Genomic DNA, 24,318 nt, shown 5'->3' with positions numbered 1-24,318 from the left:
CGTCCTAGCCCTTTTTCTTCATCCTTTTGACACTTCATTTTTCAGTACAGCTTTTGGTGATTGATTTGATTGTTATTATTATTATAGTAAGAATTATTATTGTTAGTTGACGAAGGGTAGTCAGGTCTTTAAACATGCAAGGGTTCTTTGTACATTGTTATATTGGTTGCGAAGTGTTTCAGGATATTGATTTTATTTGAGTGAAGTGTAAGACACCAGGTGGAGTTGCTTTTGTTGGTGCAGGGCAGACTGCTTTGTTGGGTACCTAAAAGGTTCTTTATTTGTGCTTGCTTCTTATCATCTTTATTTGTATTTGTGTATAATGCCCAGAGCCAACTCAATATCATGTAAACTTAGGCTAAATTTCAATCAATCAAATAAATAATATTTGTTTGTTTCCAGCATTTTTACTCCAAATGATTTTCCAGTTATTGTAGCTTTTCAAGGGCGAAACACTCAAATGTTCAACGTCGTTGGTGATCCTATGATTTGTTACATTGTATTGTAGGTTGTGGTTTACGTAATTAAGTGTGATTTCTTTGCTTTTGTTCATCGTTTCAAAGTACTGTTAACAACAGCTATCCAGATCCACCATCCATTGAACTCTCAACAAAAAAAAACGACAAATTTCCATTTGAATATTGCTCTATTATCGGGTCAGAATTAATATACTACTAAGCTGCGGCGTTGCATTCTACTATAATATCTTAGAATTGTACCCTTTGTCCTATTTTTGACCCAACCCAAATCCTACGGGATGGGTTGATTGCGATATTTGAATCATGACTTTTTATAAACACCTCTAATGATCATTTTCCCAGTCTAAAGATGACTTTTTTTAATGTTTGTGCGTTTAGTTCTCCCTTCTTTTGAACTTTTAATTTCTTATTATTTATGAAAATTAGTTAGAGTTTTTAATTTATTAAAAATTGAAACTAATGGATAACATTTATAAGACGTGAATTTGGGGGGTTTCGTTCCTAATAACAATTGTTAATTTAATAAAAACTAATGGATAAATTTGGATATGGTTTCAAAAACCTGAAGACATTAATGGATTACAACTGAAAAGGGAATTTCGGTGAATGGCCAAATTGAGAAAGTGATAATTGGAAACAAAGGACGCATTTTAAAAATTTAAGATAAACGTAAACGTGCCACGAAGTTATGCCACGTGGCTGGGCGGGAAAAGGTGGTTTGCTGCCCGGCAGCATCTAAGTTTTCTTCGATTTTTAGTAAGTGTTTTTTTTGGGGGGAATTACAAGTGTAAATAGTTTGTATCGAAACCTCTTTTTTTAGTGCGTGTTCTATGACCAACGGTGGAATTCTGGTTTTGGTGAGTCTGGTTCTCACCGGAAAAAGGAAAATGGAACGGCAATTCCTTTTTTGTGTGGTTCCACCAATGCAAACAATAACCGATTGAGGATTAAAAGTAAAATTCATTGCCAACATAGTATGAGAAGAAGGAAACTTGGACGTAAACGGCAAGATTTCTCCATCTTTTCGCCGTTCCTCGCTGTCATCGCCATCCATTCTTGTTCTCCATTCGTCATAATATGAACCTTTGACAATTCCTTGAACGCATTTATAGAAAACCCATCAGCCAAATACCCTGCCGTTGGTAATTTCAGTTCTACAGATCAGATGGGCCGGAGGCAAAGTGACGCCGTCCGTGGTGTTTGTGCGCTTACAATCGTCTTCCTCATGGGTATTTCTTCCTGCTTTATGGTCTATCGGTGCTTAATTGGGTCTATTCGGCCGACTTCCGTCGAGGTTTCTTCTACTTCCGATTTTGTTAATAATGGCGGTGTTTTCAAGAGTGGGGAGCACAACGAAGAGTGTTGCCGAGGTATTGATCATTTGGAGCTGTGGGGAGATGCTGTGAAATGGGGTTCTGATTTTAAGCTCAATTCATCGAGGGAGTGTTGTTTGGCTTGCAAAGCCATGTGTGATGGTCACAGTGGACTGTGTTGGTGTGATTCTTGGGTGTTCTGTGGTGATTCCAAGGCTTGCGGACCACATTTTGGTGAGGTATGACTTCGGACTATCATTTTTTTCTTATCTCCCCTTCTGGTTCTGTTCCATTGTTGTTGAGTTAATTCTGATGCCACTCATGGCAGCCTAAAGGATGAGTATATGGAAGAACATTAAGCTGGTGTCAAATATATCTTTAGGCCCTGTTTATAATCATTTTGTTTTGGTTTTTCTTGAAAATACGAAAACCATGATCAAGAAATTGTGAAAGCAGCTCAATTTTAGATGGTTCATTATCATGTGCATGCAAGTTGGTATTGCAAATACAAATCGGTCAATATATCCAGTTTCCAGTTTCTCTTTACGGAGTTTCCTGGTCGATGGTTGTTGTACATGGCAAAATGAAGGAACATTCGTTAATTTCATCAGAATTCAACAAAGGCTCTTTGGTTTAGTTCGGTGAATTTATTTCATTTTGATTAATTTGAAGATTATATTTATAGTTTTACCTGCCTGCCAGTGCTGGTTGAAGAAACAAAAGGATATTTTGAGCCCTGACATAAGAGCCTCAGGAGATCAAGTCATGTGGACTTCTGGCCTCATGTTTGGGAAAACTGAGGTACTTTGCAATTCATTTAACCTCATTCAGTGTATCTAAGGTTTTGTGATTATATTGGATGTTGTTTACCAGTGCATATTGTTATTGTTTCATTGAATTTGTTTGATTCGAAGTAGTAAGATAGGGGTTTGAATGGATTCAGTTTCATGCGAATACGTGAGGACAGTAGATTGTAAGAAATACTATGTTCTTTTATGTAGTAAAGTAAGTTTCTATTTGGACTCAAGTTTTAGAAACTAATAGTTAGGGGATGGTTCCTTTAGGATCCCAACCAAGAGATACTCAAGGACACCCAACAACTCAAGAACAATCAAATATGAACAATATGTTAAAATATAAGCTTTACATCACAAGAACAAGTAACCCAGCCCTAGAGGACTAGACTCTCCCAAACTCCCACCCAAGCCAATTCACTACAAATTTCTTCATAACTTGCTCTCAGCCCAAACCCTCTATTTGTAATTAAAACCCTAACCACCTTATTAACTAATTACTAATATGTCCCTTCTAATAATCAACTTAATAATGTGAGATGTAAATGAAGCAGTTGAATAAAATAATGGTTAAATGCAGAACTTCTCATCCAGTCTTCAATTGTATTCTGTTTGAGCCTCGATTAATAAATAACCTCTCCTTATCTTGTTTTAAAGGGAATAATTCGCATGGAGACAGAGTATGGATCCTTTCGCATTAAGGTTCGTTATTTTCTTCATCTTCAAGAAGTCTCTTTCATGACATCGTCTCAGATTTGTACTTCTAAAGCTTGTAGTTTACTTGTTTTTGGTTCTTGTCTTCCAATAAAAAAATATGGTCATTCAATGCTTATTTAACTGGCGGCTAAAACTAAAACTATAACTATGCTTTGTCATAGCCTGCTTGGCTTTTAGGGCTGTAACTAATGCCCTAGTTTAAGAGATCCAATATCTGGTAGAATTATCTTTTGGCTTAAATTATAAAATCTACCCCCAGGCTTTGCCCTTTTGTTTAAAAAAGTATCATTCTTCTTTCAAGAGGTGCAATATAAACCCTTGGCTTTTCATAAATTTTTCGAAACATCAGACAAATGTTGGAACCTACGACATAAGTTGGGTTGGGATTCTTTTTTTACATATATTTGTAAATAATTTAGCTTTTATATTTTTTGGCAGTCACTTGGTTCAATCTGAGAATTTCTTTAATATTCTTACCATTGGCAATAGTTAGTTTAGTAATCACTCACACTCACTCCTTGTTTCTTTTTACTGTCATCTACCAAATGAAGTTTTTTCTCATTAAAATGTTTTGTTCAATACCTTCCTCTACCAGAGCCTCTTTTTGGGGGTTTTTTGGGAAAACAAAAATTTATGATCTTGTCATAGGGGTTTTAGTTTTTTTAAAAATTGATTTTAGATTTATCTTCCCTCTCTTTGTTCTTTTACGTTCCTTGTATTTTATGCAGCATTCATCAACCATAAAGGAGTATAAAATTGATATTTGACTCTCTCTCCCAGCTTTTTCCTGACTGCGCTCCTCATTCTGTGAACTTTATTCTCGAGCTCTTAGCATTGAGCTCTTATGTTGGTTGCCAATTTCATCGTGCTGAAAGTCGCGGAACCTTCTGGTTTTCCAATGGGGATCATATCGACAATGTAAGCGTAACGGGCTCTACTTTTTAATAGCTTACTGAGATGCAAGCTCATTATCACTGCTCTAAAAGATTTAAGTAATCACTATGCTGAGAATGTTTCCATGGGTGAATTAGGCCACAAGGCTGATATTAAGATCGAAAGAATTCAAATCAAAGACTTAGTTCATCTTGTAGTTCGGTTATCGTTTATATTTGAGTATATTTTAATGTGTTATTTTCCATTTTCTTTTCTTGTGTGCTTTATAGGCTCCATATGGTCCTCCTTTTGCTCTAATCCAAGGAACTCTTGAAGCACATGGAGTCATATTCAAGGAGAATCCCAAGGAAGATTGTCCAGCCATTAGAAGAGGATCCATTGCTTGGGTTGGTTCAGGCCCGGAATTTTTTATCAGCCTCGCCAACCACGACGAATGGCGTAAGGCGTACACTGTGTTTGGTTCTATTCTTCCAGAAGACATGGAAATGGTAGAGAAAATAGCACAGCTTCCTACAAAATCCGAGAATTGGTATAACATAAATGTCTCTGTTTTGGAAAAACCAATTCCTTTTCGATTAAAAAGAACGAAGACTGACTGAACTATAAAATAGAAATTTTATATGCCGATTTTCAAGAGGGTCACTTTCCTTTTCCATTTTGGCCATTTGGAGAGAGAATGAGGAATCTTTTCAATATAACTGATTTGTGTTATCGTACTTTTGTATAAAACTAATTAATTGCACTACTTGTCTAAATTGTTTATTGGGGCATTTAGATGAGTTTATTAATTAAATTGATTGTTGTTGTTAGGAGATGTTTGTAAATTTGTTTAAAGATAAATTATTTTAAATAATAACTGTTGAAAATATTTTTAAATCTAGCAAAATGATTTTTGTATTTGAACCTATTCTATATATCATAGTATATCATCGGAATAAAAAAATTATAAAATCAATAATTTTAAATTACAATTAGAATTCAAATTCATCTATCCAAGTCAAACGTATTCACTACTTATTTGTGAGTTTGTTGGTGGTTGTCTCTTAGTATTTAGTTTCAATTCTCAAACCCGAGCAATGCGAGTTTGTCGGTGGTTGCCTCCTAGTATTTAGTCCCAATTCTCCTCCTAGTATTTAGTCCCAATTCTCAAACTTGAGCAATGGTTAATCATCATCGATGCTCATGGAGGTAGTAATTGATACGTAGTCTTGAAAGTTTGTCAACCGTGCTTTTTGACTCATTTTTATTTAATTGTCGTATCTTTTTCATTTGATTTACTTATTTAATATGATCTTTTACTGAGAATATTTAAAGCTAGTTCTTTTGTACAAATGACTTTAGACATGAGAGTCCACAATTGTTAAAAAGTGGTTAGAAAAGGCAATGTACTTTCTTTTCTACAAATGACTTTAGACATGAGAGTCCACGATTGTTAAAAAGTGGTTAGAAAAGGCAATGTACTTCTCCTTCGACAGATAAGGTAAACATACAAATTCAAACATTTAAAACGGTAATTTCTACATCATATATCATCATCCTAAAGAATAATCGATTTACATCTGCCGGAAATCTCCATCAATGTTTCCAAGACCTCTTACATCCCACATGATCCGTCCACCAGAAAATCTCGGACGCATTCGTCGACTTTCTAAACCGTTTCCAATCGCCGAGGGTAGCCCTCAGATCGCTGATCTTAGCGACGATGGTGCGGCAGCAATTGGCATGGACAGTGGAAACTTGATGAAAATCACTGCTCTTTTGACAAAACCCACTGAAAAAGAGAGTGTTGAGAAACCTAACCTTGAGATTTAGTTGCCGAAAAATGCCGGCACGGATGAGATTGAAGAGAACGTCCTGTTCCTTCTGGCCAGCGGTGTTGTTCTTCATGGAATACCATTTGTCGAAGAGAGCAATGGTTTTGTTGTTGGATCGAACGAAGTAGAAGCCGGTGTTGATGGGATTGGATTGAGACCATGGATTTCCATTGAAATGATCCGTGCTAATTTGAAGATCTTCTGTTTCATCTTTGCTTAGCTTCGGAAATGGATCCCTTAGCCACATTACATCCGTATCCTGTGTTGTTCAATCCATAATTAGTTAAACATTTAACTATAATAATAACCCAAAATAACAATTTCCTTTCCATACATCAATTTTCGTCTCGATAACCATCGACACCGAAAAACTATTCAAATTACGATTTAATTAAAAGATTTCAAAAAATCAACCGAACCTAAAAGATATAATCCAAATCCAATAACGTAAAAGTAAGGTTGTCAAGCCTAATGGACTATTAAGGATGAACAGAAGGAAAACCTAGCAAAAAAAAAAAAAAGAACGATCCATGGGTTGTCAGTTTTCGGTCTCGAATTTTACAAAATCTCTTTGTCCGACCGATGATCACCGGCCCCTACTATATTCAATGCTCATGTTTTGAATCATTCTAGATTCGATAAATCTTAAAATGATCAGATTTTTTTTTTAAAAAAATGAAACTATTCACTAAATATAACTAAACCTAAACTCATATAATCATATAATATGCAAATATATATATGTGATATATGTGTAACCTAGATTTCGTAAAAATGCATCATTGGAGACTAAATTTTAACTAAAGAAGAAAATTAATGATATAAAAACTAAAATGAAACAATATTTTCAAATATTATTGGAGTCCGTTTATTTTATCAAGTTTTAAATATATCGAGAGTACTTGAAAAAAAAATTAGAATTAAAATCGAGCCAAATTCAATCAAACCTCTAACCAAAATTGTAATGTAAGTTAAAATTTTAAAAGAAAAAACTTTCCATAAGTACTTCCAATTCATGGTTTGTTATTTCAATTTTTAATTTTTAATTAAAAAAATATATATGAATTACGCCTATGAAACAACAAAGTGTAGAGTACTTCGAGGGCTTTAAGCAAAATAAATAATGCAACACCATATGCAGCAACTTCATCCAAAGACTCTTCTCGATAACGTCTATTTTATAAAATTTGAACTTCCTATATATATATATATATTATGTTTTCAAAAATTATCTCTCTCCCTAGTCCCTATCTTATTTCATGTTATTATATTCATCTAACAATCCGGAATGAACTTTTTTAGTAAACAATTATGGCTTAGAGATCAAACTTATTGGAGAATGAAAGATCATACAAATTAATGTTGACCTAGACTTGAGCTCCATAGAAAATCGTTTTTGGTTAAAATCAATTAGATTAGTATCACTATGTAATCTATGAAACTATAAACTAAAAGATAAAATCAACTTTATTCATGAAGAAATATAGATTATATATATATATATATATAGTGGAAATTGAAATGGAAGCTTTCTTTTTCTTTTTTTTAAATGTTGGGTAGATGATCTTAGAAATTGGAAATAATAACAATAATGTTGTTATGATATCTAGGATTTTGTGGAAACCAATGTGGGATACTTTTATTTTCCAAATTCATATGATACCTACTACAAAATTGGAACTATTTCAAATTCATGATTAGAATTAAAATTAGTAAAAAAATTGTGGAATAAAATTAAAATTGTAATAAAAGATTCTTAGAAGTGTTTTTTGTTAGTTGAAAATTACATACGGTAAAATCCCCTTAGTTTAAGAAAAAAAATTTGAAGAAGATCAGATTCTTAAAAATTATGAAATGCAATGCTAAAGAGGAAAATGATGGTTACGAGAAAATCGAAGATTTAGTTATGTGGTATATTTTAATGATAATTTGAAACGAATCAAAACTAGTGTGTTCTAAAAATCAGTTGAATATTTTGAAAAATCTTTCTAAACAAAGCCACGATTCCGAGAAATTCAAATCTCCGGCGAGATATACTGCTCCACGATTTCTCAAAATCGTCGACAAAAAATCTTATACGATGATCTAATTCAACGATGAACGAGGATGATCTACTCGGAGATCAAGAAAAAATCAATGAAAGAGAAGGAGTACGAAAATGTGTTTACCGTGAAAATGAAACTGTAGCCGCGTTTAAGAACTTCGAGAAGGAACAAAGTTCTTTTCCACATCATTTTGATGAATTCCTCAGACATATATAGCTTCTCTCCACCGAAATCAACTCCTTCCGTCTCCAACTTGAAGCAATTCAGCCGCTGAAATCGGCAACGATCATATGCCGTTTGATCAACGGCAACAAGAAGAAGATGATCAAGCAATTTTCGAGTATCTTCTCCCAACCAAAAACCACTAAGAAACACATCAAGCATTGTAGTATCATCTCTAACACCTTGATCGGCATACGCCTTGTTTATGACAGTAATTACAACTGTCTTATTCGCCATAGCCGCTTTCTCTAACGCAAAACCAAGTGCATCACCAGAAGAATACTGGAGTGATTCAACCTGTATAAATTGAAAAACAATAAATAATCGAAATTCGTAACACGATATATATTTAAAAACGCAGAGAGGATATTCTGAAGAGAGATCAGAGAAGACATACAGAATTTGAGCGATTGCATTGGAAAGTAGAGGGGAAAAAGAGGAGCGGATTAAGAGAGGAAGAAGGAGCAAGAATGAGAAGAAATGAAGAGATGAAAAAGAGTAGGAGGAATGCATAAGTTAGGAGAGGAGGTTTCTTGGGCGGGAAATCCATGGCTTCTCTCTTTAATTTCTGTTAACGGAGGGACTCTTAGATTTATGTTGTTAAAGGGCTTTAAGTGGAGATGAAGTCAATGATTTTTTAGTTTAATTAATTTTACTTATTATCTTTTATTAATTTCAATAACTATGATTTGACTTTATTTTAATTTTTATAAATATATTTGGCCTTTTTTTTAAATATATTAAAATATTTACATAACAAAACTCTATCACCGCATATAAATATTTTCTTAAATTCGATTCTCCATATTCTTTACCAACTATTTATCCTAAAAAAACCAATAAACACAAAAGTAAAGCCATTCTTCTCCATTATTATTATTTACAAAATAAAATGGATGGTCTATTTTCTATTTCGTACCATTTTTCTAAAAGAAATTAGAGAAAAAAAATATTATTTTACTTAAATTTAAAAATATTACTTATAAAATGGCAAAATGATTGAAAATATTTATAAAATAAATAAAATATTCTACTTAGTGGTAAATGCATAGAAAAGTTGACCACACAGTGATAAATGCTTTGAAAAATTGACCTCCAAACTTTGATATAAAAACTACTGAAATTTATTGTTATTTTTATTTTTACTATATTTTGTAAGTTTCAATTTTTTAAGTTAGACAAGTCAATAATGGAGTAATTGAGTAATTTGTTTTTCTTAAAATACATTTCAAAGCCATCTTAAAATACAAATATTGAAAATAATAAAAGGATGATATGGCGTTTGGATTTGGAATAATGCATTGTTTTCAATTTGAAACTTATTCATACAAGTTTGAAGGAAAATAAATCAACGTACGCGTCCTTTGGTTAACATTTAGAAAGCGACATTTTTAATTAAAATATGAATACATGTTAAATTTTGTTGACAAACTATTCTTTTTTAAATACTTATATGCATAAAATTACTGGATTTGTAGAAATTTAGAGGAGAAAAAAAAAATTAAAGCACACACAAGCTCATTATCAGTTAATTTTGTTGAAAAATCATTGAAAAATAACTGACTGATTTTAAAATAGATATAAATGATTTTAATTATTTTTAAAATCAATATATAAAATGTTTTTAGTGATTTAAACAACTTTGGATGATATGAAAATTGTATTTAAAAGCTTAAAAATCTTAAATGCAATTATTTTTGAGTGATTGAGTGATTTTGAATATAATAAAAGTGATTTCAAAGGTAAATGCATAGATCTCAGTTTTGTGAAAAAAAAAAATCTTAACTAATATGTATAGATACAACCAAGCAAAAAATAGAAAATTTTCGGTAAAATTTGTTGTTATTTCAAATAACTTTTCTTCCCTAATATATGAAATAATGAAAATTTTATTTTGAATGACAAAATTGTTGAATATATTTAATATATTTACAAGTACAATTAAATAAAATATCATATTTTATTTTTGAAAATAAAATAACTCCTGATTTTTTAAAAATAAAACAACTCTTAATTTTGTGGTTAATTTTTTCATGCACATAATGTATAATAACTTACATTGGTAGGAATAGGATTGGTTGACGTTTTGAGTTTACGCTTTCTATTTGTTTTGCAATATTTACGGATCTAAGGAGGAGGGGTTTCCGACATGTCGTACGCCTAAAGCCTTCCCAATTCCAATGCATAATTTTTTCTTTCCTAAACCACACTTTTTAAATCTTTCTAAGTCAAAAAAGTATTCACACTTTCGTATTCTATAAGCCAAAATGGCATTTGGAAGCCCATGACTCCACCACTCAACTTTGAAAAAAAATTTAAACATTATTTGACGAAAATTAAAATGAATGATAATGAAAATCAAAATGGCCAAAAAAAAAAAAAGGGACAAAATTTCTAGAAAGATTTCTAACGATTGGATAATTAGATTGTAACGAGACTAGTATTAGATTCTCTTTAAACGTCAAAACTTGGAAGTACAAAAACGAAACTAATGATAGAAACAGATATCCTCAACGATACGATCATATGTTCAAATATCCCACCTTCAAATAATTGATATATTACGATACAGTAACATAATTGTTAACATACACCCCAAAGATCATAAAATTTAACCTACATGGTTCAATTACAAGTGATATGGGAAGTTCAATAAATGAAACAAGTATTGGAGAGAGGCTTAATTAAACATGATTATAGAAAATTGCAGATTGGGAGTTTTCTCTTTGGCTTCTTGGTTTTTGGAGGTTGAAGAACCACCTTGATTGCAGCATCAAATACAGCCTTTACATTCTGCATTGATAAAAAGAGGTTCACTTAGCAGAGAGGAAACTAAAACTAAAATTATCTTAAGGACTGTTATCTTTGGCTTCAAAACAAGAGAAAAAAGGGCCACAGGTTAAGAGAAAGGAGTTAACAAGTCTCTTCAAATTCAGTTAAAGCTAGCTTTGTCTCACTGAGCTCATTCATGCTAGCACATTAAAAGTTTATAGCTTAAATCTTGTTTTATTTTTGAATTGATCTGAAAACCAATAGATTTTTCATTATTTTAAAACCAAAATGACCAACACTTTCCTTTTTGTACTTCAGAAAATCAAACTAGCCAATGAGTACAGTTCAACCAACCAAACTGGTTTGGTTAGTTACTTAGGGGTTAGCTCTTGATCTTTGCATTTTGTAACAAACAAACAAACAAACATTTGCTTTAAATCAGTTTTTTCAGAATTACAGTTTAATTATCTTTTGCTTTTACTATATTAAGAGGTGATTAGGTTTTCAGAAGTGAGGTTTAATTATCTTTTGTTTCTATTATATTAAGAGGTAATAATAAAAAACCTGTTGGGTCTTTGAACTGCACTCGATGTATGTCACTGCTCCAATAAGCTTCTTAAGTTCCTCCCCCTGAATATATATATGAAAAAAGATAATCTGTACAGTTCCTTTCCATAAAAACTTGGAGAAAGGGAAAATGAGATTCAAAAGGAAAATGAAATAGCTCCAAAGAAGACCTGTTTCGTTGATATTGTACATGCCCCAGGATAGTCCAAAAGGAATTGCTCGTCTTCTCTCAGATCTGCCATCCCAAGTAACAGCATACGACTTTCAATCAGAACAATACCACAAATGCAAAGAACAGGTTTGTGGGGTAGGGGTGGGTGGGGGGCGAATAGGAGCTGCAAGAACTATCTTCCCCTATATGAGAAATATACATTTTAGAGACACGAGCAGGGATCATTTTACATATTTCAAATATATCTAACTATGTGGAGATACTGGTTTAATGTGTGGACTTGTAGGTAGAAGATCAATAATCAAGACGTTTATCTCGGATTACATGAAATTGAAACATGCATATTTATCTGTTGGTGTCCCTGAAAAGTTAGAAAAGATGGTTCCGTCTTCCATATGTGGATGTGCGTTCTTATACTAGCCCACAAAAACAACCATCAGGAAAGAATATGAGAATTTTACTTGAGAGTGAAGGAATTGATAATTCAGGCAATGAAATTAAAGTTAAAGAAGAAAGGCACCTAGTTTGGTCCCTACAAGAATAATGGGTACTGATGGGGCATAATGCCTTAACTCTGGGATCCACTGCTCCAAAAGAAAGTGACATCAAGAAGAATCTAAATACTGAATCAAAATAATAAACATTCCAAATATCGTGCAGGAATTAAACTTACTTTCTTTGATATATTTTCAAAGCTGGCCCGACTTATAATAGAAAAGGCAAGAAGGAAAACATCAGCTCCTCTGTAACTCAAAGGTCTTAGCCTGCTATAATCTTCTTGACCTGTAAAGGTATCCTTTTAATATTCATATACCACTTTTATATGATTAAGTGCCTTTGGAAATTAAAGGGAACATTTATATGATTAAGTGCCTTTGGAACAAGGACTCTTTCTTTATTATGAATTGGGCAGTCTTGGAAATTTTTTTTAGAAGAACAACTTTGTAACATGGTTCCATTTTAAAGTGCATCTGAATTTCCTCTAAGTACTTGATAAAACTTATTCACATATTCCTATCATACAGCTCCTGATGACACATAAAATGCCTCTCTACGACGATAGTCAGATTCTATTATAATACACTGGTTGAACTACTGTTATATTCCGATAGTGATTACAGTTTGCGTTTAGCTTCAATTTGAAACTTCCGTTGTCTTATAATTTGGTTCAATCTCCAAAAAAACGTCACTCCATTTCCACGGTGTTATGGTTTTTAACGTTATCAGGAAGTGGCAATTATTAGATGCAATCAGCTTTAAGCTTACACATACGAAAATATAGAAATCCCAGAAAAGAAAATCCAACAGTTTAAAAACAAAACTGGATAAATTAAGCATGCTTATCAGAAACAGAGGAAAAGAAAATCACCAGCAGTGTCCCAGAGACCCAAATTCACAGACTGCCCATTAACCAAAACATTGGCGCTGAAATTGTCAAAAACAGTAGGAACATAATCCTGCCAAAGCAAATGATTAACACAATACCCATCGACCCAAAAACTTAATTAAGCTAAACACATAAACTATAAATTCCAAGAAAACAATCAAAACAACAAGAGTTCATTCCATACAGTCGGAAAAGTGTTGCTAGTGTAAGAAATGAGAAGACAAGTCTTCCCAACAGCGCCATCTCCAACCGTGACGCACTTGATGAACTTTGTAGCCGCCGTAGGAGTAGCGGCGGCCATAAAGGGTTGTTTTTTGAACGGAATTTAAAGAAAGAACAGGTAATGTGTATTAAAACCCTAGAATGGCATGTTTGGAAGAGGAAATTGAGAGAATTGAGAGGAAAAGATGGACAAAAAAGTGGGAAGAAGGGTTGAAAAAGGGTATGAGAAAGAAAAAGAAGCATTGATTGGTGAAAATGGGGTTGAAATTGAGGTGTGAGAGAGGGGAAAAGGGGAAACAGAAGGCAACCCCACAGAGAGAAAGATGAATCAAAGAGAGTATCAATTGTAGTAGAGGAAATTGAATTGAAAATGAGAGATTTTTGAAGAGTGGTTTTCTTTTGTATTGTTCCAGCACCCCATGCAGATGCGCGCTTCTACAACCACGGTCACCAAATTATTATTGTTCTTGCTTTTATTACTATCACTAATTACTTCTTGTTTTTTCTAATTTTTTTTATCCAATTTCTTATTATTTTGTTTCTTTCTTTAGTTAAAATATTTTCTTAAATTACAAATTTAGTTATATTTTATAAATATTAGTAAAATATAACAAAATTTATAGATAGACTTCCATACATATTAATAATATTAATACAACTCTAAAAATTTATTATAACTTATAAACATTTTAATTTATTTTTCTATTTTAAAGAACGAGTCGTTATTAAATAAAATAATGAGAGGGTTGAACGAAATAATAATAATGATAGATGAAATAGAATTCTAACTTTTATTTTAGAAAAAAAATAAATATATTTTTATTTTAGATATTTGAATTTAATTTTTATTTGATTCATAATTTTCAAATATTGCATTTTTAATACTTGAATTTTGATTGACTAACAATTTCAAAATGTTTAATTTAATCTCTTAAAATTGGAACTTGTTTTAGTTTAGGAAGTTTCAATTTAGTATATAGATTTCAACATTTCTACTTCTGATCTCGATTTTTTATTAACTATCGATTTTCGTTCGTTTAAATTAAATTAAGAAAAAATAATTTTAAGGATCTATTTTCTTTTAAACTTTTTTTAAAATTGTTTAAAATATATTTAAAAATTTATTTTAAATGACTTCCACGGCTTTTGTTTTTTTAAAAGTAACTTATTTTCTAAATTAAACACAATCCAAACACACCATTAGTTTTGGGTTTGTTTAATTTAAACTAATTATAAAAAATATAAATTTAAAATTTAAAATTAATAAACCGTGCAAATACGTGAAAAAACAAATAATTAAAATTAAAAAAATTAAATATAAGCAAAAGAAAAGGTGAATATTGGGCTTTTAAATGTGTAATTATTTAAGAAGCAGTTTCAAAATATTTCAAAAGAAAAACTAAGAAAAACTAATTATTGTTTCTTATTCTCCTCCCTCAACCACGCAGCCCACCCCGAGTCCATGCTCTTCAGCCGCCGCCCTCGGGTGTTTGCGCCCCGCTCGGCCAACGTTCGCTGAGCCGAGCCCAGCCGTGCAGTCCTTTAAGCCGCGCCGCTCACTGCCTGTCGATTGCCACTCCGCGCCGCTTCTATCGCTGCTCGTCTGGCCGAAACTGTAAGTTAAGGTCAGATTTGTTGGTGACATGTGAATATTTTAGTTTTATATAATCGTTGCCCAACACTCAATGGACGAAGTTTATTATTTTTAAGAAGAAGTGAAACCGGGAACTACATGGAAACTTGTCGTAGTATCAGTTTCCATTCAATTCTTAACGCAAATGGAGATTCAGAACAAATATGTGGCATTAAATCTCTTGATTTAGTGTTTTCAACCTTATAATTCGATCAATTTCGTTTTGGTGCAGCGAAATGCAATCCTAGATTGTTCGTATTATAGAGCTTTAAAGTTTATTGATACTGGCAATGGCATTATCCAGAGCTAGGGCATTATTTTGTAGAAGTTTTTCAACTTTTGCTTCTCATCCTACTCATATTTGCGTTGTTGGGAGTGGACCTGCTGGTTTTTACACTGCTGAGAAGGTAAGTTTTCTTTTTGTTTACTATGTTCTGGAGATACTGATATATTAACATTGATTTGAATAGTATGAGTTTATTATGAGTTTAATTTATTTGGAGAAATACAAAGAAATGAGAAAACTGATGAAATTGATTGTTTGTTTGTGAATTGCTCATTAATAGTTGTTGAAGGCGCTTCCCAATGCTCAAGTTGATATAATTGATCGTTTGCCAACCCCTTTCGGTCTAGTGCGCTCCGGTGTGGCACCCGATCACCCTGAAACAAAGGTGTGAAGCTTGGTTATTATTTCTTCTCGCTAGTTTGTAGATTTTGAAAGTGTAGCATTAGTTGTAATTGCTTGTGAAGAAATTGTTGAACTGATTTAGAAGATATTGGACGATTGAGAAAAAGAATTTCTTTCAGAATTATTTCTATGCGTTCTCCTTGTTCTGTTTTAGTTATGGCTTAGATTGTAACTTTGGTTGGAGCTAGTAGATACGAATCTCATACATATTTTAGCTTGCATGTTTGGTAGATGATGGCAGCTGCAGACGTGTTGTTCACCTAAGTATGGACATTTGTAATAGAAAGTTCTAGGAAATGTGCTAAAGCGGAAAGTAATCTTAATGGCGTCAATAACATTCCCTTTACTTGTTGTGAAAAAGAATTAGAAGTAATGTTTTATTTGGACTGCAAAAATATTTCTCCTATTTGAGCTTAGTTTATTAAAATCTTGCAACAGATTGTGGTTAATCAATTTACGCGGGTTGCACAACATCAAAGGTGTTCATTCTTTGGTAATATCAAGCTTGGATCTTCCATTTCATTGTTGGATCTCCGTGAGCTGTATCACACGGTTAGTTTTGGCTTAGATCTTCCATTTCATTGTTAGTCACGCTGCCAAAAGCTTACTTCTTGTTTTCTTATTGATTGTGGTTGCTTAATTAGGTTGTGCTAGCATATGGAGCAGAAAGTGATAGAAGTCTCAAGATTCCTGGAGAAGTAAGTTTAGTTAAAACTGTATATTTTGCTCCTCTAGTTTACTGCCTCCTGGTGGATTGCTTCCGCTTCTTCATTCTTCCTAGCTTGATAATTTTGTAAACATAGTGAATGTTCTTTCTAAAAAAATTATTTATTATTATTATGTTTTCTGAATCATTGACAAAATTGCAACTACTAATTCACTAGTCTATTAGTTCAACAAGTTGATTTTGGATGTCGTATCCTTCTACAGGATTTGTGTGGGATACAGTCAGCCAGAGAATTTGTTTGGTGGTACAATGGGCACCCAGATTGCAGAAACCTAAATCCTGGTTTAAAGGCCACTGATACAGCTGTAATCCTTGGCCAGGTAACTTCAGGCCATTCTGTTCTAAGTTTAAAATAACGATAAAAAAATTTGTCAAGCATTTCTGGGCTGTACTTCTCTAATAGATTCCCATGATGCAGTAAGAAACAAGAAGCTTTTAAGTTAGTTCAGACTACGATTAAAGTATTTCTATTACCCAGGGAAATGTAGCTTTAGATGTTGCACGCATCCTTTTACGGCCAACATCAGAATTGGCATCTACAGATATTGCTAGTCATGCATTGGAGGCTTTGCAGGAGAGCTCTATAAGGTTTCTTACCTTTGAGTTCATTATAGCATTAAGATTAATGCTATTGTCTTCTTATTTTAACTATTTCTCATATAGGAAAGTTCTTTTGGTTGGAAGACGTGGACCAGTGCAGGCAGCTTGTACTGCCAAAGAGTTACGTGAAGTTCTTGGTAGTCCTCAATGCTCAACCTCTTTAAAAATTGATTTTAATGTTTTCTTAGAAATACTCTTGTATCCTTGTCATTGAGAGTGAGTTTTAAGTGGTCAACTGTTTTTTATTTTATTAAGTTTAACCCTTGTTTGTGTTACTCATATCTCTATAATGTAATGTTATGGTCTCTTCACTACTCTATAATTTCTTCATGTGTTTGTGCGTGCAACTTTATTATCTTGTAAAAGGAACAGTCATATAGATGAAAGCACTATGAAAGTTGTCTATCAGCTTAATCTGCATACCTTTGTACTTGATTATTATGCCTTCTGATTTTTGCATTTTGCATTTACATTGTGTCAATCATAACCAATGATGTCATTAGTTGTTTGATTTCATCACTGCAGGTATTAAGAACTTGCACATTCACATACAGGAAGCCGATCTTCTCAAGAGCCCAACAGATGAGGTATAATTCAACTCAAGTTATCTCCATGTTAACTAATGAGAAGCTCTGGTAACTGTTAAGAAGGAATGTAAATAGTTTTTTAGTTCCCTATCTCTTCAGGTCACGCAATTATCTAGGGCACAGGTCTCATAGCGTAAGAGTGTGATCCTGAAATTTGGGGATTTTCCACAATCACACATTCAAATATACATTTCATTGTTTTATCAACATCACTTTTGTCTTAATACTGTCTTTTGAAAAAGGAAGAGGTGAAAAACAGTCGAATACAGAGGCGAGTTTATGAGTTGCTTGCTAAGGCTGCTGCTTCTGGACCTCCCCATTCTGGTACAGGTCTACGTGAACTGCATTTTGTTTTCTTTCGCAAACCTGAGGAGTTTCTGAGTTCAGTAGACAAAAAAGACCATGTTGCTGGTGTTCGATTTGAGAAGACAGTTCTTGAAGGTAATTGTCCATGTCCTATTTCTTATGTCTCCTTAGTAGATGCACTCCACTCATGTAAGTAGGATGGTTCCTGTAAAACTCTTTTGTGAAAATTTGCGCAAATCTTATGAAAGGTGTTCTGGATTAGGAAGCCGATTTCTTCAATTTCTCTCATCACCAAAAATTACAAACAATCCTTCAGAATTACGTGCATCCTATCCCATCCTTATGTCCTTGTGCTACCATTTCCTTCTGTAGGTTCTAGCCCTGGAAAGCAGATAGCTAGAGGTACTGGGGAGTTTGAAGACCTTGACTGCCAGTAATTTCTTCCTAAGTTATATTTTTAGTTATTTTTTTCTTTAATTTTTTTTCTTTGGTAACAAATTATACATCAGAATATTTGTTAGGAGGACACTTGAGAGTTGAGTGTAATGGGAAAATATATTTTCGTTTTGATCTCAATTTTATTGAGTGATATAACTGTTCAGCAGAAGCAAATATGTTTTACTCATTGAAGTCAACATCTTATTCCCTTTCTCATGATTGAAAATTAAAAAAATATGCGCTATGAGATAATGAATATTAATTTACATTTTCTTTTGTCATATCAGATAGAATACTTTCTTTCTTTCCGTGGAAATAAGCTCATCTAGAATCAATTGCTTGGTTTTTATAGGATGGTGCTAAAGAGTATAGGTTACAAATCAGTGCCTATCGATGGTTTGCCCTTTGATCACCAAAAAGGTATGATATTCAGATTTACCAAGTGGTCAAGAACACTTATACGAAGCCATGGATCGAATGTATCCAACAAACTATTCTCATGTCTCTCTATTCATTTATGCCCTCAAGTTGCCATGGAAAAACTTCTTCTCTAGTGTTTTCCTTTGCTGATTCTATTATTTTTAGAGAAAAAAAGAAAAGAAATTAAAAAGGGTTCCCTTTGCTGATAGTTTGATTTTCAGGAATTGTACCCAACATTAGTGGTCGAGTTGTAAGCAATGTTTCTGGAGATGCTATCCAGCTTGAGGAAGGATTGTATGTATGTGGGTGGTTGAAGAGAGGACCAAGTGGAATTATTGCAACAAATCTCTATTGTGCTGAAGAAACCGTGAGTATTCAAATCCTTCTCTCCTTGTTTGGTCACTACAACGTGGCTTGATTAACCAAGATCATATCACTATTTCTGCCAGAAGTCTAGTTAATTTTTACTTCAAACTTCGTTCTACATTCCAATCATGTCCTAGATCCAACTACGCACAAATATTTCAACATGAAAAATGAAACTATCTCACCGAGTTTGAGCACCAAAAGCTTTATATAGATATACCCATATTTCTAATTTTAAATTTTTAACCTTCGTTAGTCATTGATTCATCAGGTTGCCAGCATATGTGAAGACCTTGATAAAACAGCATCAGAGTCCTTTTTTAGCTCACCAAAGCCTGGGAGAGAAGGTCTCATACGTGCATTAGACGATCAAAATGTAAGATATGTACCGTTTAGCGCTTGGGAAAAGATAGACTCTGTAGAAAAGAGGCTTGGAAGTCTGGAGAACAAACCCAGGGAGAAGTTAACCACTTGGGAAGAGCTACTGAAGGTGGCCATGGAATGAGTATATCTGATGATTAAAGCTCATTCTATTCTATTCCTCATTTCTTTTCCAAATAATGGAATCATCTTCACAAAAGATTCCAAATCTTACTTAGCCATTCCGCTTCCTCGTTTCACTTCTACTTTAGAGACAACATATTTTATCGCTCTCACATTCGAGCATAGAGCTATTTCCTTTTATACCTTGCTTTCATATCCTAACATTGAAGACGCTAACGAGTAGTCGGTTTTGGTCGAAGTGTCGGTTTCTTTGGCTAGTATGCAAGATAGAATCAGCTTCCATTGAAGAGGTCAATAATAAAAGTGGCTATACATTCTTTTTTTTTAGGAGCTAGAGAGAGGATGGCAGGAGACACTTGAACTGAGCCCAAAGTCCACTTCTTGGTTTCACTGGGAAGTGCAAATCATCTTACCCTCTAACTTTCTCCACTTATTTATTCATTTTGGAGAAGATTTTGGCTAGTCGACATGTCGTATTTTGATTGGTTTGGAGGATAAACGGTAGCTGACATTGGAAATTTTCACTTGGTTTATAAAATGATCAGATTATGAAGTAAGCATTTTTTAGAATCAAATTATTTTAATTTTGGGATGCATATATGGGCTGAGTGAATAGTCATTTATCACTTTAGTATATTTTTACAATTTCTATTTTGATTTTCCATTTTTGCTTTTATTCATTTAGTCTAAATACTTTTTAACCTAATTATTTTAGTGTATATACTTATGAAATACAATAATTTCTTCTAGTTTTTCTTTTCTCTTTCTGTTTCATTTGTTTCAAAACTTAACACTATATAAAATTCTTAGATATATAGCGTTGAATATTGAATATTTCATGTAACAAATTTAAATGGTAATTTAATTTCTTAAAAATATAAAGACAAATAAAGGAAGGGCTAAAACATCAAAATGAATCGTAATATTTATAAAATATATTAAAATATCATTGTCTAGTCTAACTATGATGAATCTTGATAGAAGACTTTGATAGTAACATCAATGGATCTTGAAAGAGATAGCTTGTCTTCAATAAACCTTAGTAGATAGGAAAGTATGAATATTTTGAAAACTTTTGTTTTTAGAATATAAAAAACTATGAAAATAAAACTCAAAGAGATTTAATAATGTGTTTCTTAAAAATTTACATTGTTATTGAATATTTTTATCTAGCTTGGTAATTAAAAAATCACTCAAGTATAATGGATGCAATGGGTTTTTTTTGTCTTTTAAAAAAACATTACTTATTACATATTTAACAATCGGTCGGGTTGGACCGGATTGGGCCGGCTCGATACAAATACCTATAAAATGAGATTGATTCTCTTGCTCTCTAATCGGAATATCAAGCGGTCATCTTAACCGACCTCTCTTTTCCGCCAACACAGAGTGTGTTCTTCCGCCATGGCTTCCACTTCCAGGGATCCAACTCCGCCGTACCCCAGTGCGGCTAGAATTTCCGATTCTCCTTGCTATCCTCAGTACAGCGCTTCCCTCAAATGTACTTTCACTCTCGTACTCCCTCTCCGTTATTCTCTTTTTTTTTTTTTTGCTTTTCTATAATTCTCCGCCAGAAATTTAGGTATCTGTGCTCCAGTTGTCTCACAATTTGATTTTGGACTTGTTCTACACTGGTTCATTTGAGATTGATTGCGTGCTGTGCATCAATTGTTTTCAGCTTGTGTTTTTTATGGTTAAACTTGCGAATTAGTGGTTGGCGATGATCGTGCGAATTCTAATTTTTGTGGCGATTCTCTGTGCTCTGTTACTTGAATATTGGCTGGCCTGTTTGATTACTTTTCTAGGGTTTCTATTTCCATCCAGTTTAGATTAATTGATGAGGAGTAAGCGAATAGTGATCGTATGATAATCTTAAAAACATAATAGGATTTACCTGGGTATTACTTGATAAAACGCTCGTCGGAGTTCTTAGAGTGGCTGTGTTTTGAGTCCACTTACTGTTCTAACTAATAACTATGGAAATGGTGAAAAAGGAGCTTTTACTAGGATTTTGGAGCCGAATGATCATAATCCCCCTTTCCTTGGGGCCAAGTGTCATAGTAGGAATTACTAAGTTGGATGGTTCATTCTTCTACTCCAAAACTAATTAGTTTTCAATCCCATCCAATTTCATTATTTGGCTTATTCTTTGAGTTATATTTATAAGAGGGTTTTAACTTTCTGGGTATCCCCCTATGTATTTGTTTGATTTAGGATAACGGATTACATATAACACATAACCCCACATATGGACAGAATAACTTTTAAAAAGATGTTTAATGCGGAAGCCTCGAGCTGCAACTTAAGGCAAGGATAAAGGTCATATACAAATTGTTCATAGGAAGCATGCGTTGGTAATGGATGTTAAGTCATGTGCAGAGTGAACTTGTAATTTGAATTTTTAAATGAGGACTATCGTTAAAGTGCAGCTTATTTTTGGTGTTCCATGACCATCCAATGAGAAGTTAGTGCTTAGATTACTTATTTTTGTAGATTTGGAATTTTATTTTTATGTCAGAGAACATTTTGAACTTCTTATCAGAGAAAATCTCTTTTTCCAAATGTTGTAGGTCTTGAAGTACATAGCTCAGAGAAGAGCAAATGTCAAGAACATTTTGATGTTTACAAGGAATGCAAGAAGAAAGAGGTATTTTCTACTCTTATTTATCACATGAAATTGGAATGATGGAACATTTTGTAACGTGTGGCATTGTTACTGAAAAACATATGCTCACTATTTATGGGAATTTGGCTTCTGAGATGATGGTACTTACTAACCAAGATTGTAATTCCAAATGAGCACATCCCAAAGAGGCATCAAAATGTTAAAATATGATCTTGGTCTTCAGTAAAGTTATATTTTGATCTTTTAAGTTTTAGTAATTTCTATGTCACATATTCTATCCTAGTTAAAATCTGCAACAAAAATGTGACTACTCATTTTGTGATATCAAATTTATATGCAAGTGATGTGTATTGTCTCTTCCATGTGAAAACCTCTTATTAATTATACGTTGATTGGCAACACAATGAAATACCATATTAATGATAGATTGGATTTGAAGTTATTGAAGCTTGCGGGTCTAAAATAAAAACTTTTTGCAAATTGGGGATTAAAATTACTCTATGACCTGAAAGATACTATGGCATATAAGATAGAAATATTATTGTGATTCATGATACTTAGAATCCTCTGGCCTATGTTCCATAACATATCCTTGGTTGGTGTAGTATAGTAGCATAACGCACCAATTCTTGATCAGATATTCTTTGTTCATGAAGTTTCTAACTTGAACGAGATGTTGTGTTGTGTCTTCTTTCCAGCGGGAAGCTCGATTGGAACGCAACAAGACACGGTCTTTCTTCTCATGAAATTATCTTCAGGCATGTTTCTTGATGTTAAAGTATGTATGTTTTCCATGCAATCTACAAGCCTCCCACCACTTCACATTCTACTCGATGATGATTATTGATCGCATATGCCTTTAGGGTTTTATGTTCATTTGGTGAATAATTCTATGAAATATCTACCCACACTTTTAGGGTTTTTTTTTAACTTCAGAATGTTTAGGATTATGCTGCGTAGGCTATTTTACCTGATGTACTAAAAGAGGGAAATTGTCCAACGAACTCTTTTTGTTCCACTCTTCCTTCATTCGGGTTCAATGTTGATTTTATGAGGAGATGCGACCACGTAGAGCTCAGTTAGGGGTCGGGTTATCAAACGAATGGATATGTAAGAAAATTCACTGGGGAGTAGGTACAAAGAACAAGCTATTTGTAGATCATTTAACTTTCTATCAATATATTTACACTTCAATAATTTTGCTCTTTTTCTAAACTGAGTCAAAAAATATATAATCCCCATCTATTTTCAAAATACCAAAACTGAATTTGAAACCTAATCGATCTGCATTTGACTTGATTCAAACCAGCCAAACCGAAATGAAACATATCAATCCCTAATGTGCAGCTAACAACTCCAAATCCACCTCATACAAGTTTAACTTCCTTTAAGAACTTATTTGTTGCTACTTTGATCCTCGACTTCAAAATCAGATTGAATTGTTTCCATGTTGCTAATTTCATATGTTCGTGGAAGGCAATGCCTCTAACAGTTCAAAAATCGAAACCTCAACCGATATAAAGGCTTCCTAAATTTTCAGGAATATTTATAGAGATGCAACAAACAAAAATAACCTAAATTTTCAAAAAAAAAAGAAAACAAAAAAACAAAAAAAATCGACCACAAGGGAGTTTTTATTCTAAGGGATGAAAATTTCATGAACAAACTTTCGGACAACACCTTCCATTATCTTCTCATCGAAATTCCCACCAGTCAACTTTGAGTTTTACTAATAAAGATACCTTAGTATATATAACAAACTATTTTGGTATTTTGAGATAACCTAATTTTTCTGAGGCAGCTTCCGATGCACATTTTCAAATGAAGCCACTACTCCTACACTTGTTGGATTTGGCTTTAGCTTTTTAATCTAATATCTGCCTTCTCTTACCTTTCAAAATTACTTTTTTCTTCAGAATTTGAGTAGAGGGCTTCATGAAGCCTTGGACGAGATGGTAAGAAATTTTTTTGTGGAAAGAAAATTTTAAAAACTATTTGTTAAACTGTTTTTTTCTAAAGAGAAGT

General features: G+C 33.2%; 5 protein-coding genes across 7 annotated transcripts; 3 read left to right on the top strand and 2 right to left on the bottom strand.

Annotated features, from left to right (window-relative positions):
* Positions 1-551: 551 nt before the first annotated feature.
* Positions 552-5,006, top strand: LOC101208677. The gene is made up of 5 exons (XM_031883170.1): positions 552-2,031; positions 2,495-2,593; positions 3,244-3,288; positions 4,084-4,221; positions 4,467-5,006. Exons 1-5 carry the CDS (start codon positions 1,645-1,647, stop codon positions 4,794-4,796), a joined length of 999 nt encoding a protein of 332 aa, XP_031739030.1. The 5' UTR covers positions 552-1,644; the 3' UTR covers positions 4,797-5,006.
* A 547-nt stretch (positions 5,007-5,553) lies between these two features.
* LOC101202818 (uncharacterized protein At1g28695) lies at positions 5,554-8,873 on the bottom strand. Its single transcript, XM_011652558.2, has 3 exons — positions 8,676-8,873; positions 8,180-8,575; positions 5,554-6,270 (listed from the first exon to the last, which is right to left on the bottom strand). Exons 1-3 carry the CDS (start codon positions 8,826-8,828, stop codon positions 5,773-5,775), a joined length of 1,047 nt encoding a protein of 348 aa, XP_011650860.1. The 5' UTR covers positions 8,829-8,873; the 3' UTR covers positions 5,554-5,772.
* Positions 8,874-10,785: 1,912 nt separating this feature from the next.
* LOC101208436 (rac-like GTP-binding protein RAC2) lies at positions 10,786-13,823 on the bottom strand. The gene is made up of 7 exons (XM_004133927.3): positions 13,361-13,823; positions 13,159-13,246; positions 12,463-12,572; positions 12,310-12,373; positions 11,788-11,852; positions 11,615-11,680; positions 10,786-11,071 (listed from the first exon to the last, which is right to left on the bottom strand). The coding sequence occupies exons 1-7, from the start codon at positions 13,475-13,477 to the stop codon at positions 10,973-10,975; spliced, it is 609 nt and encodes a 202-aa protein (XP_004133975.1). The 5' UTR covers positions 13,478-13,823; the 3' UTR covers positions 10,786-10,972.
* A 999-nt stretch (positions 13,824-14,822) lies between these two features.
* LOC101208191 (NADPH:adrenodoxin oxidoreductase, mitochondrial) lies at positions 14,823-20,263 on the top strand. 3 transcript variants are annotated; one of them, XM_011652556.2, is made up of 14 exons: positions 14,823-15,013; positions 15,264-15,438; positions 15,598-15,702; positions 16,158-16,271; positions 16,364-16,417; positions 16,650-16,766; positions 16,925-17,034; positions 17,110-17,183; positions 17,572-17,633; positions 17,876-18,074; positions 18,312-18,372; positions 18,730-18,797; positions 19,019-19,164; positions 19,435-20,263. In XM_011652556.2, exons 2-14 carry the CDS (start codon positions 15,322-15,324, stop codon positions 19,666-19,668), a joined length of 1,461 nt encoding a protein of 486 aa, XP_011650858.1. In that variant the 5' UTR covers positions 14,823-15,013; positions 15,264-15,321; the 3' UTR covers positions 19,669-20,263. The 3 variants fall into 3 exon arrangements, with proteins under 3 accessions (XP_011650858.1, XP_011650857.1, XP_004133974.1); XM_011652555.2 differs by having other exon boundaries at positions 14,823-15,023; XM_004133926.3 differs by lacking the exon at positions 14,823-15,013 and having other exon boundaries at positions 15,059-15,438.
* Positions 20,264-20,984: 721 nt separating this feature from the next.
* Positions 20,985-23,490, top strand: LOC101207799 (cytochrome c oxidase-assembly factor COX23, mitochondrial). The gene is made up of 3 exons (XM_004133924.3): positions 20,985-21,168; positions 22,238-22,314; positions 22,992-23,490. The coding sequence occupies exons 1-3, from the start codon at positions 21,072-21,074 to the stop codon at positions 23,037-23,039; spliced, it is 222 nt and encodes a 73-aa protein (XP_004133972.1). The 5' UTR covers positions 20,985-21,071; the 3' UTR covers positions 23,040-23,490.
* Positions 23,491-24,318: the final 828 nt, after the last annotated feature.

Source organism: Cucumis sativus, chromosome 3 (assembly GCF_000004075.3).
Source record: "Cucumis sativus cultivar 9930 chromosome 3, Cucumber_9930_V3, whole genome shotgun sequence".
In the NCBI taxonomy this organism is placed as follows: domain Eukaryota; kingdom Viridiplantae; phylum Streptophyta; class Magnoliopsida; order Cucurbitales; family Cucurbitaceae; genus Cucumis; species Cucumis sativus.
Note: the sequence above shows the minus strand (reverse complement) of the source record. Positions and strands in the feature narration are given on the sequence as shown.